At 49.3% G+C, this 12,215-nt stretch overlaps 1 protein-coding gene across 4 annotated transcripts in view; it reads left to right on the top strand.

Annotated features, from left to right (window-relative positions):
• The window catches only part of SBNO2 (strawberry notch homolog 2), an 89,539-nt gene that overhangs the window by 24,768 nt on the left and 52,556 nt on the right, over positions 1–12,215 (top strand). For all 4 annotated transcript variants that reach the window (XM_082206249.1, XM_082206247.1, XM_082206248.1 and 1 more), the window contains 2 exons: positions 2,116–2,201; positions 8,622–8,721. In XM_082206249.1, coding sequence (XP_082062375.1) covers positions 2,116–2,201; positions 8,622–8,721 — 186 coding nt within the window. The remainder of the gene's footprint in view (positions 1–2,115; positions 2,202–8,621; positions 8,722–12,215) is intronic.

The raw sequence follows: 12,215 nt of genomic DNA, 5'->3' as shown, positions 1-12,215 counted from the left end.
ACCCAGTTCTGGGCACCCCGGTTCAAGAAGGACACTGACAAACTGGAATGTGTCCAGAGGAGGGCAACCCAAATGGTCAAAGGCCTGGAAACGATGCCTTATGAGGAACGGCTAAGGGAACTGGGCATGTTTAGCCTGGAGAAGAGGAGGTTAAGGGGTGATATGATAGCCATGTTCAAATGTATAAAAGGATGTCACATAGAGGAGGGAGAAAGGTTGTTTTCTGCTGCTCCAGAGAAGCGGACACGGAGCAATGGATCCAAACTACAAGAAAGAAGATTCCACCTAAACATTAGGAAGAACTTCCTGACAGTAAGAGCTGTTTGACAGTGGAATTTGCTGCCAAGGAGTGTGGTGGAGTCTCCTACTTTGGAGGTCTTTAAGCAGAGGCTTGACAACCATATGTCAGGAGTGCTCTGATGGTGTTTCCTGCTTGGCAGGGGGTTGGACTCAATGGTCCTTGTGGTCTCTTCCAACTCTATGATCCTATGACAATAAAGCCTCAAATATTTCAAACTTTCCTAAACAGGCCTGCCTTCAGATGTCTTCTCAAAGTCAGATAGTTGTTTATTTCCTTGACATCTGTTGGGAGGGTGTACCACAGGACAGGTGCCACCACCGAGACGGCCCTCTGCCTGGTTCCCTGTAACCTCACTTCCTGCAGGGAGGGAGCCACCAGAAGGCCCTTGGAGCAGGATCTCAGTGTCTGGGCTGGACGATGGGGGTGGAGACGCTCCTTCAGGTATACTGGGCTGAGGCCGTTTAGGGAAGGGTCTCCTCACCAGCCATGAGGACTCTCTCCCGCCACATCCGGATTTCAATCCATATTCGTACCTTGGATCCCGAACGCCTTGGAACTTGGATGTTTTGGCTCCTGAACCCCGCAAACCCGGAAGTGACTGTTCCGGTTTGTAAACCTTCCTTTGGGACCCAAACGCCCAGTGGGGCTTCCGATTGGCTGCAGGACCTTCCTGCAGCTAATCGGAATCCGCGATTTGGTTTCCGAACATTTTGGAAGTTGAGCAGACTTCTGGAACGGATTCCGTCCGAGGTACAACTGTATTTATTTATTGGGGGTGGGATGGGTTCTCAGGGTTGGAGACCTCAGGCCTGGGTCCAAATACAACCCTCCATGCCTCTTATCAGGTTCCCTGAACTCGCTCCCCAAAACAAGCACCTCAGTGGCATTGCCTTGCACCCTTCTTGAGTGTTTTTGCATCTCCCTCCGTCAGGGCTGCATCCAACTAAGTTCTACTTGTGAGTAGACCCACTGAAATGACGGGGAACCAGAGTTAATAATAATAATAATAATAATTTTTTATTTATACCCTGCCCTCCCTAGTCAAGACCGGGCTCAGGGCGGCTAACAACCAATAATAAAAACAAGTTGATTAAAATACAATTTAAAAGATTAAGATACAACATTAAAACAATTAGGGAGCAATCTCTTCATAGGAGGAGAAAGGAAAAAGAAAGAGGGGGGAGGGAATCAAACTTATTCTGAGCCAAAGGCCAGGTAGAACAACTCTGTCTTACAGGCCCTGCGGAAAGAAATCAGATCCCGCAGGGCCCTGGTCTCAAGAGACAGAGCGTTCCACCCGGCCGGAGCCACTGTTGAGAAGGCCCTGGCTCTGGTTGAGGCTAATCTGACTTCCTTAGGGCCCGGGACCTCTAAGGTGTTGCTATATATGGACCTTAATGTCCTCCGTGGGGCATACCAGGAGAGGCGGTCCTGTAGGTACAAGGGTCCTAAGCCGTGAAGGGCTTTAAAAGTCAAAACCAGCACCTTAAATCTGACCCTGTACTCCACGGGGAGCCAGTGCAGCTTGAAAAGCACTGGGTGAATATGCTCCCATGGGAGAGACCCCGTGAGGAGCCTCGCTGCAGCATGCTGCACACCCGCTGGAGTTTCTGGGACAGCTTCAAGGGCAGCCCCGCGTAGAGCGAATTACAGTAGTCAAGCCTGGAGGTGACCATCGCATGGTTAGTCATGCCCGTCCATTTCAACATCTCTGACGTGGGTACAGCCCTCAGTAACTGCTGCTACGTTACGCGTTGTGTGTTTGAGTCGTCCTCGTTATGAGCGACCCGTTACTGAATCTGCCTCTTTTGTAGTTTCAGAATTCTGCTTCCAGTTGGTGGACTCAAGCGCCCTATTCATCGGCTTCGTACTCGGCGCCATCTTTCCTGAGCGACAACCAGTAAGTGCTACGCTGCGGGAGAGGTACTGGGTATCACGATTTTATTGGCGAAGCTTCGGTGCGTGAAATAAAAGAGTTCGGCCATGTGATGTGCGTAAGACATCAGCTCTTTTAAACTGAATTTGTTTCCTGCTATACAAAGTAGAAAAAGGACAGCAGTTCCTTCATTTGTCCATGGCAAACTCTTTTTAAAGGAAAAGGAACACAAATGGTTTAGCGCATTGGAAGGGACCCCGATTACCGCATTTTTCGCTCTATAAGACGCACCAGACCACAAGACGCACCTAGTTTTTGGAGGAGGAAAACAAGAAAAAAAAAATCTGAATCCCAGAAGCCAGAACAGCAAGAGGGATCGCTGCGCAGCGAAAGCAGTGATCCCTCTTGCTGTTCTGGCTTCTGGGATAGCTGCGCAGCCTGCATTCGCCCCATAAGACACATCTCCCCTTACTTTTTAGGAGGGAAAAAGTGAGTCTTATAGAGCAAAAAATACGGTAATTGACAGCGACTCAGGACAAAATTCTTGGTGGCGAGAGCCGTTTGATGATGGAACAGACCTCCTGGGAAGGTGGCATGTTTTTAGAAAGAGCTTGGGGGTGCCAGCTGCCTGAGGTTTTTTGGCTGTGGTTCCTGCATCACATGGGGGTTGGGCTGGATGACCTTTGGGGATCCCTTCCAGCCTTACAGTTCCGTGATCTTAGAATCATAGAATCCTAGAGTTGGAAGAGACCACAAGGGCCATCGAGTCCAACCCCCTGCCAAGCAGGAAACACCATCAGAGCACTCCTGACATATGGTTGTCAAGCCTCTGCTTAAAGACCTCCAAAGGAGGAGACTCCACCACACTCCTTGGCAGCAAATTCCACTGTCAAACAGCTCTTACTGTCAGGAAGTTCTTCCTAATGTTTAGGGGGAATCTTCTTTCTTGTAGTTTGGATCCATTGCTCCGTGTCCGCTTCTCTGGAGCAGCAGAAAACAACCTTTCTCTTGTGTGTGCGTGTGTGTGCAACTCCCCGATACGTTTCTGCGATCATATGCAGATTATACTGCCTTGCCAGGCAGAGAGTACGTTTTTATGGAGCAGGGGTGAGCGACCCTGTCTGACCTCCACCTGCCTGCTTTGGTATTTGCGAGCTGGCGGCTGCTTCCCTTTTAAATTCTCGACCTTGCTTAATGGAGTTCAGGAAGCGCTGGCTCGGGGCGGGCTGAGCCGGTGTATATCATTTGGATGTCGTTTTTCCTGCGCTGTCCCCCTATTCTGCGGCACCAACGTCGCTGCCTGGTCCACCACATACAGTGGAAGCGTCCTTATTCGTATCAGGCTACACCTTCCCATTTTAATTCACTATAGTCTACTTGGGCAGTGGATCTCAAGGGCTTCAGACATTCCCCTCCCTGATGTATTCTAAGCGGACATTAGGAGGACCCTGCGGGGACTTAGAACCCATTTACCTGCCCACAGACTGCCTCGCCAGAGTGGTGCATGCTCTGGTTATCTCCCACTTGGACTACTGCAATGCGTTCTCTGTGGGCCTACCTTTGAAGGTGACCCGGAAACTGCAACTAATCCAGAATGCAACAGCTAGACTGGGGACTGGGAGTGGCCCCCGAGACCATATAACACCGGTTCACCGGACCCCCAAAAACCATCTAGTCCAGCCCCCTGCAATGCAGGAACCACGGCTAAACGATCTGTGGCAGAATGATGGTCTTCTTTAAAACGCCCAACAAGCTCACCACTTTCCCAAAGAGCTGTTTCCACTGCCCTACAGCTCTCTCCCTCAGAAAGATCTTCCTCATACTGAGCTGGGACCTCTTCCGTGACATTTTAATCTGTCGGTTCGGCACTCACCCTCTGGAGCATCAGAAAACAGGCTTGCTTCACCTTCCCTGAGAGAGCCCTTCAGATGCTGGGTATGGCATTCATATCAAAAGCCGGCCAGCAGAGCTGAAATGAAGACCAGGTCAACTTTTAACCTTTTAATCAGAAGGTTGGCCGTTTGAATCCCCGCAATGGGGTGAGCTCCCTTTGCTCGGACCCTGCTCCTGCCAACCTAGCAGTTCGAAGGCACGTCAAAGTGCAAGTAGATACCTTCCTCTGGCGGGAAGGTAAACGGGGTTTACGTGCGCTGCTCTGGTTCGCCAGAAGCAGCTTAGTCCTGCTGGCCACATGACCCGGAAGCTGTACGTTGGCTCCCTCGGCCAATAAAGTGAGATGAGCGCCGCAGCCCCAGAGTCGGTCACGACTGGACCTAATGGTCAGGGGCCCCTTTACCTTTACTTTAGCTCAGAAGTTGAACAGAATGTGTTCCGGAAGTCTGTTCAACTTTCAAGACGTTCGGAAACCAAGGTGCAGCTTCCAGCTGCTGCAGGAAGGTCCTGCAGCGAATCGGAAGCTGCGGAAGTTGCGTCAGACGTTCAGGTTCCAAAGAACGTTCGCAAACCGGAACACTCACTTCCGGGTTTGCGGCGTTCGGGAGTACCAAGGCATCCGGGATCCAAGGTACGACTTTAGTCTTATTTTTAGGGGAAAACAACAGCAACAAATAGTATTTCTCCTTTTCTCTTTAATATAAAAAATATTGTCACTGGCACAAGATAGAACAAGTTTTTTTGGGATTATTAAAAAACACACACAAAAGTGAGCAGCGAGGAAGTCGAAAGCAGAACCGTTAGCTGCACAAGGCCAGACATTTCCATAATCGCCCCCCCCATCTATGTGTAGTTAAAAGTATTGGGGATCCACCCAGAATCTTTTCCCGATTTCCTGCGAATTGCCCAAGCACCTAGGTTTGCCCAAGCACCTAGGTTCGCAGTCCATACCTTTGACAAGCTATGCACCAGGGCATCACTCAGCCCCAAAACCCTGGAGGTGGGACAACGGCTCGGCCTTCAATCTACTGCAGCGTTTTGGAAAGAGCCCCCCTTGTCTGGGGCAGCGATACCCGGGCACCTGGGTGAGGAGGGGGGAAGAAGAAGAAGAAGAGGTTCCCAAGCTGGCACCCCTTTTTCGGCAGCAAGCCTCCCGGTGCACGGTTTCACGGCCAATTCCGCTGCAGACGACGCCCCTGCTTGGAAACGGGTCTGCTTTTTCTTTCTTTCTCCTTTCGAGAGTATTCCTGTAAATTCTACTTTCTGAAGCCTCCTGGGAGGTGTTAACAGAAGTTCTTCTCTCTCCCCCCCCCTCCCGCCGCTGCATATTGAATTGCAGATTGTAGACGTGATCGATTGCAGCCCTCGCCTTCTTCTCTCCCTGTGGCCGTTCTCACCCAGCTTTGCTCAAATCCGCACGTGGCTGGACTCCCCCCCCCCCATTTCTTAAAAACTAGAAAAAGGGTGTTTGTTCAGTTTTCAGAAATAACCATATCCAAACGAAATAAACAGGGCAGGTTAAAGACAGCCCTTTTTCATGCAGCGCCTAGTACTAGTTGCTGGAAACTTTAGAAGGGGGGAGGGCGCGATTCCTGAATTCTGGGTGGTCACCGTGAGATAATAATAATAATAATAATAATAATAATAATAATAATAATAATAATAATAATAATAATTTATTTATTTATACCCCGCCCATCTGGCTGAGTTTCGCCAGCCACTCTGGGCGGCTCCCAATCAAGTGTTAAAAACAAGTAACCGTTAAATATTAAAAACTTCCCTGAACAGGGCTGCCTTCAGATGCCTTTTAAAGATAGGATAGTTGCTTATTTCCTTTTCATCTGAAGGGAGGGCGTTCCACAGGGTGGGCACCACTACTTCTGTCTTGTCAGGATTCAGCCTCAGTCTGTTAGCCGCCATCCATCCTCCAGCCACCTCCAGGCACTCACACAGGACCTTCACCGCCTTCACTGGTTCTGATTTAAAGGGGAGGTAGAGCTGGGTGTCATCTGCATACTGATGAACACCCAGGATCCCGGACTAGATCCCTGATCCGGCACGGCTCCCCTTGCATTCTCGAAGCTGAGATAGCTCAGCCAGCGGAGCGCGAGACTCTTTAAGTCTCCAGGTTGTGGGTTCGAGTCCACGTCCAGGCAAAAGCCCTCTGCGTCGCAGGGGGTTGGAGTTGTTCGACCCTCACGGTCCCTTTCCCAGCTGTACAGTTCTATACGATCCTTCCGAGTGCCGCAGGCCTGCCAGATTAGCCGCCCGCCTTGGCTAGCGCCGCCCGCTCTGGCTGGCAGCGTCTCTTCGGAAGGGACGGGGCTTTCCTGGACTGGCCTCCCTTTTCTCCTAATCTGGAGGTGTCGTCAGCGGGTGGAAGCTGGGGTCTGCCAGACAGTGTGCCGGCCAAGCAGTTTCAGTCGGCCAGGGATCCCCATAGGGGTGTTCGCTGCCGGTTCTTGAGAACTTAAAATAATAATTTCTCTATCTCTCTGGCTTCAGCTGAGCCAGTCGCTTTCAAATCTGCAGCTGCTTCTTACTTGAAGGATGGTGAAGCAATGGGGCAGGGGAGAGAAAGAGGTTGGGAAGGACAGTTCTTCCCTCGGGGCGGCAATGAGGACTTTGCACTAGTAAAACCGAAACCGATGATGTACGCAGAGCAGCAAGGGCAGCAGAGACGGGAGGCCGCTGTAGCTTATCATGATTTTTTCCAGAGGTCAGAGAGCTGGTTTTTGCAGCCACCTGTACAGGGCTGGATTTAGGTTTGATGAAGCCCTAAGCTACTGAAGGTAGTGGGGCCCTTTCTATGTCCAGCCGTCCTTTGCCAACAACAAATTGTTGCCGCTGGGGTTTTTTTGTGTTGAATATATGCTATATGGTCATTTATGGACCTAACAGGTATCTCGAGCCATTTGCACATCACAAAATACAGTGGTACCTCGGGTTACATATGCTTCAGGTTACATATGCTTCAGGTTACAGACTCCGCTAACCCAGAAATAGTACCTCGGGTTAAGAACTTTGCTTCAGGACGAGAACAGAAATCGTTCTCTGGCGGCGTGGCAGCAGCAGGAGCCCCCATTAGCTAAAGTGGTGCTTCAGGTTAAGAACAGTTTCAGGTTAAGAACGGACCTCCAGAATGAATTAAGTACTTAACCCGAGGTACCACTGTATGTATTTTATCAAAGTAATTGTTGAACTGAAATACAATTAAGAAGAAGTATATTAATAGCTTAGTACAATTAAGAAGAAGTATATTAATAGTGAAATAATTATTCAGCTCTAACTTAAAATGATTTTTTATTCGTAACAAACTTAATAATGCAAACACAAATAAGAAAAGTTCATTCGGAAACACAATTTACAAAGACTCATAATCTAGTCTCTAGAAACTTGCTATAACATGAAATAATAAGAGGTGTAAATATATGAAGCAAACTGCCAATAATTAGAAATAGCAGAATGAAGGCACCCTATATATAGAAATGAGCAAACCAGTGATATTTTAGGGAGCAGGCTTCCATCCTAGGAGCCTACACAACACAAAACACTGTATCTAGGTTTTATTTTATTTCTTTTTTCTCTTATATATTCATAAACACATCCTCGCTGCCCCTCCTCCCAGTTTACAAAAAAGCAGTATTCAGAATAGCAGTTTGCATGACGACCCACTATGGAAGCCAATAGCGCAATAAAATCCCAAGCTGTAACAATTAACCGCACGTTTATTCAACGTGCAATCAAAGCTCATTTAACTGATCAACGGAATCGATAGGTTTGCTCCAGTGGTACCAGCTTGTCAAGCACACACACACACACCGCTGCCCCATCGCCTCCTTTGGGAGCCGCTGAGTTTCGGCATCCAGCTAGCCCTCGGCAGTAAAGGTAAAGGGACCCCTGACCATTAGGTCCAGTTGTGGCTGACTCTCGCTCATCTCGCTTTACTGGCCGAGGGAGCCGGCGTACAGCTTCCGGGTCATGTGGCCACCATGACTAAGCCGCTTCTGGCGAACCAGAACAGCGCACGGAAACGCCGTTTACCTTCCCGCTGGAGCGGTACCTATTTATCTACTTGCACTTTGACATGCTTTCGAATTGCTAGGTTGGCAGGAGCAGGGACCGAGCAACGGGAGCTCACCCCGTCATTGCGGGGATTCGAACCGCTGACCTTCTGATCGGCAAGTCCTAGGCTCTGTGATTTAACCCACAGCGCCACCCGCGTACCTAGCACTCGGCAGACTTGGGTTCAAATCCCCACTCAGCCAGGAAATGCAGCGGGTGGCCTTCGGGGGGGGGGCGGGAGCTGCTCTTCTCTCAGCTCAGCCCTACCTCACAGGGCTGTTGTGAAAATTGAAAGAGTCGAGGAGCGGGGAGAGGCGCCGTGCCTGATGCCCCTTGTAGGCAAAATATTCCAGTAATGAACAAATTAAAGAGCCATCTAGCTGGTCGGTTTCAGGGGGAAAGGTACTGGGTTAGATGACCCTCACCCAGCGAGGCAGTTCTTATCACGCCCTTCCGCAAATTCACCGTTCCCTCTTTCCCTTCCAGGCAATATTTTGATTTCTACTCCGGCGGGCAGCCGTTCTCTGACGCCAGCTATGCAACTCCAGGCCTCGCCGATTTCTTGAAGAACGGCGACTTTCCTCAGGTAAGCCCCGGCACCCCCCTGCTCCTTTGAGTGTCAGGTCTGTTTTCTCCATTGGGATTAGGTCAGCGTTCGCGGTGCGTGGGTTTCTTCTCCCTTCACCTTCCAGGGAAAAGAACCACCTCTGCTTTCTTGCTTTCGTTCTGGACAGGTTCAGGAAAAGGGTTTATGGCGAAGGCAGGTGTGCAACGACCATCTGCCGTGTGATTTGACTGTGGCAAGTTTGGAGGTGATTGAGTGTTTGTTGGGCCTTTTTCCTTATTCAGCAAGTCCTTTTTATGCTCTTGGGGTGTTTTGTGCGTGTTTTGAAACTGGTAAAAGTCCCTTTCAGAGATGGGCTTTACCCAAAATCTTTCTCTCTCTCATTTCTTTATGTTGTTGTTGTTATAATTTAATTTAATTTAATTTAATCATATACTGCCCTTCGTTCAAAGATCTCAGGGCGGTTTGCAGGACAAAAATACAGGAGAAAAGCACAATAAATAGCGTGAAAGCAAAAGAAAACAATGATGCATTTTCGTTCGAAGAAGTCAGTCCTGCTGCTAAATGCTGCTATAAATTACAATTAATCCAGAATGCGGCAATTAGACTGGTGACTGGGATCTGCTGCCGAGACCACATAACATTGGTCTTGAAAGACCTACATTGGCTCCCAGTATGTTTCTGGGCACAATTCAAAGTGTTGGTGCTGACCTTTAAAGCCCTAAACGGCCTCGGTCCAGTATATCTGAAGGAGCGTCTCCACCCCCATCGTTCTACCCGGACACTGAGGTCCAGGGCCAAGGGCGTTCTGGCAGTTCCCTCACTGCGAGAAGCCAAGTTACAGGGAACCAGGCAGAGGGCCTTTTTGTTAGTGGCACCTGCCCTGTGGAACGCCCTCCCACCAGATGTCAAAGAGAACAATAATTACCAGACTTCTAGAAGACATCTGAAGGCAGCCCTGTTTAGGGAAGCTTTTAATGTCTGATGGATTACTGTATTTTAATATTTTGTTGGAAGCCACCCTGAGTGGCTGGGGAAGCCCAGCCGGATGGGTGGGGTATAAAGAATATATTATTCATATTCTTATTATACCAACATGAGCAAAGTATTGCAAGGCATTGCTTTTGAGTTTATTGGTGTCGAGAAACTCTCTTTTCTAGAGGCCTAAAAGTTGAAGCGTTAGGAGAAGCTGAAATTTGTCAGGGGAATTTGGAGAAAGGCAGTGTTCTTTTATCCGATTCCCTTCTAACGAAGGAAAGCAACATTATTCCACCTGAAACTCGTGGTGATTTAGGGATGACTGATACTGGCTGATGGTATTACTTTTGTGCCTTCCTTAAGTTCAGTGGTTTCCTCTATTCAGTTCCCCTCTTTCTTCTCTGGCTAATAGCGCTATATTGTGATACTTATTTCATTGTAACTTACCTGTAATCTGGATTTGCTTTGTTGATGTTGCTGATACTTATTAAATTTGCATACCGTCCTATACCTGCTGGTCTCAGGATGGTAATATATTATAATGAGGATTATTACTGATTATATTTAGAGCCTTTGTACGACCCTCTGCGGGCAGACAGGCTCCCAGGGAGGCTGGCATACCATCCATTAGGTAAAGGTAAAGGGACCCCTGACCATTAGGTCCAGTCGTGGCCGACTCTGGGGTTGCGGCACTCATCTCGCTTTACTGGCCGAAGGAGCCGGCATACAGCTTCCGGGTCATGTGGCCAGCACGACTAAGCCGCTTCTGGCGAACCAGAGCAGCGCACGGAAACGCCGTTTACCTTCCCGCCGGAGCGGTACCTATTTATCTACTTGTACTGGCGTGCTTTCGAACTGCTAGGTTGGCAGGAGCAGGGACTGTGCAACGGAAGCTCACCCCGTCGCGGGGATTCGAACCGCCAACCTTCTGATCAGCAAGTCCTAGGCTCTGTGGTTTAACCCACCCGCGTCCCTACGTTTGTTATAAAACCTTGCAAATGTAATTAAGAAGAATTGAAGCCCGTTGTTGTTGTTGTCAGCATCAGTCTGACTCGAGAGACAATGGAGTTCACCTCCGAGGGTGAAATAAAACCGCTGCGTCAGCAGTACCAACGTGACCTCCCTTGGGGCGCCAGCCTGGGCCGTGCGGCTGGAGGTCCTGGGCTGCTCAGATGACAAGACTGTCAGAAAGCTCTTCCTGATATTGAGTCAGAATCTCCCTTTCTTGTCGCTTGAAGCTTCCTGGTCGAAGTCCTGCCTGAAGCTTCCTGGTCGAAGTCCTGCCCTCCGGAGCAGGAGAAAACAGGCTTGCACCCTCTTCCACGTGGCAGCCCTTGAGATATTTGAAGATGGCTATCCTATCTCCTGTTGTCTTTGTCAATGGAGTTTTCTTGGCAGGGACACCGGAGTGGCTTGCCGGTTCCTGCTCCAGGTGGATCACGTTTGGTCAAAACTCTCCACTATGACCTGTCCATCTTGGGTGGCCCTGCATGGCATAGTTCATAGCTTCTCTGAGTTATTCAAGCCCCTTTGCCACAGCAAGGCAGTGATCCATGAAGGGGATCAAACCTCTCCATTCTTAAGGAAATCAGCCCTGAGTGCTCACTGGAAGGACAGATCCTGAAGCTGAGGCTCCAAGACTTTGGCCACCTCCTGAGAAGAGAAGACTCCCTGGAAAAGACCCTGATGTTGGGGAAGATGGAGGGCACAAGGAGAAGGGGACGACGGAGGACGAGATGGTGGGACAGTGTTCTCGAAGCTACCAGCATGAGTCTGACCAAACTGCGGGAGGCAGTGGAAGACAGGAGGGCCTGGCGTGCTCTGGTCCAGGGGGTCACAAAGAGGCGGACACGACTAAATGACTAAACAACAACAACAATCCTATCTCCTCTAAGTCTCATCTTTTCCAGGCTAAACATAGCGAGCACAAACCGTTCTTGGTTTCCAGACCATTGATCGCCTTGGTTGCCTTCCTCTGCAAACAAACCTTCCAGCTTGTCAACAGTCTTCTTAAATTGTGGTGCCCAGAACTGTGGTGTCCAGAAGGAACTATTCCTTCCCTTGATCTGGACACTAGACTTCTGTTGATGCAGCCTAGAATAACATTCGCTTTTTTTGCTGCTGCATCACACACTGGGCTCATGTTCAGCTTCTGGTCCACTAAGACCCCTAGACCCTGTATAAGGGAAGCCTCTACATCAGGTACAGGAGGTGCTGAGACCCCATGTCATCCGCGGTTTAATAGCCTAGGAGGTGAAAATGTGTTTTTATTTTCTCGCCCCCACCCACCCATGTTTGCATGCAGTGCCTGAATTAAGAGCAGTAGCCTTCTATCTATATTGGTAACCTATAGTCTGTCCCAGAGTCTGGTTCTAGAAACTGTATCAAATGCTGCTTTTAGGTCGACGAAGGCAGCGTATAGTGAGGCCTGCCCTCTTGATTTGTATTTGTCGATGAGATGTTGTAGCATTAGGCAGTGATCTGTCTTGGACCTTCCGGGTCTCAAGCCCGCTTGTTCTGTTGCCAGAATACAGTGG

The sequence above is a fragment of the Podarcis vaucheri genome, assembly GCF_965113315.1.
Source record: "Podarcis vaucheri genome assembly, chromosome: 18".
NCBI classification, from domain to species: domain Eukaryota; kingdom Metazoa; phylum Chordata; class Lepidosauria; order Squamata; family Lacertidae; genus Podarcis; species Podarcis vaucheri.
This window is presented reverse-complemented; position numbering and strand designations above follow the sequence as displayed.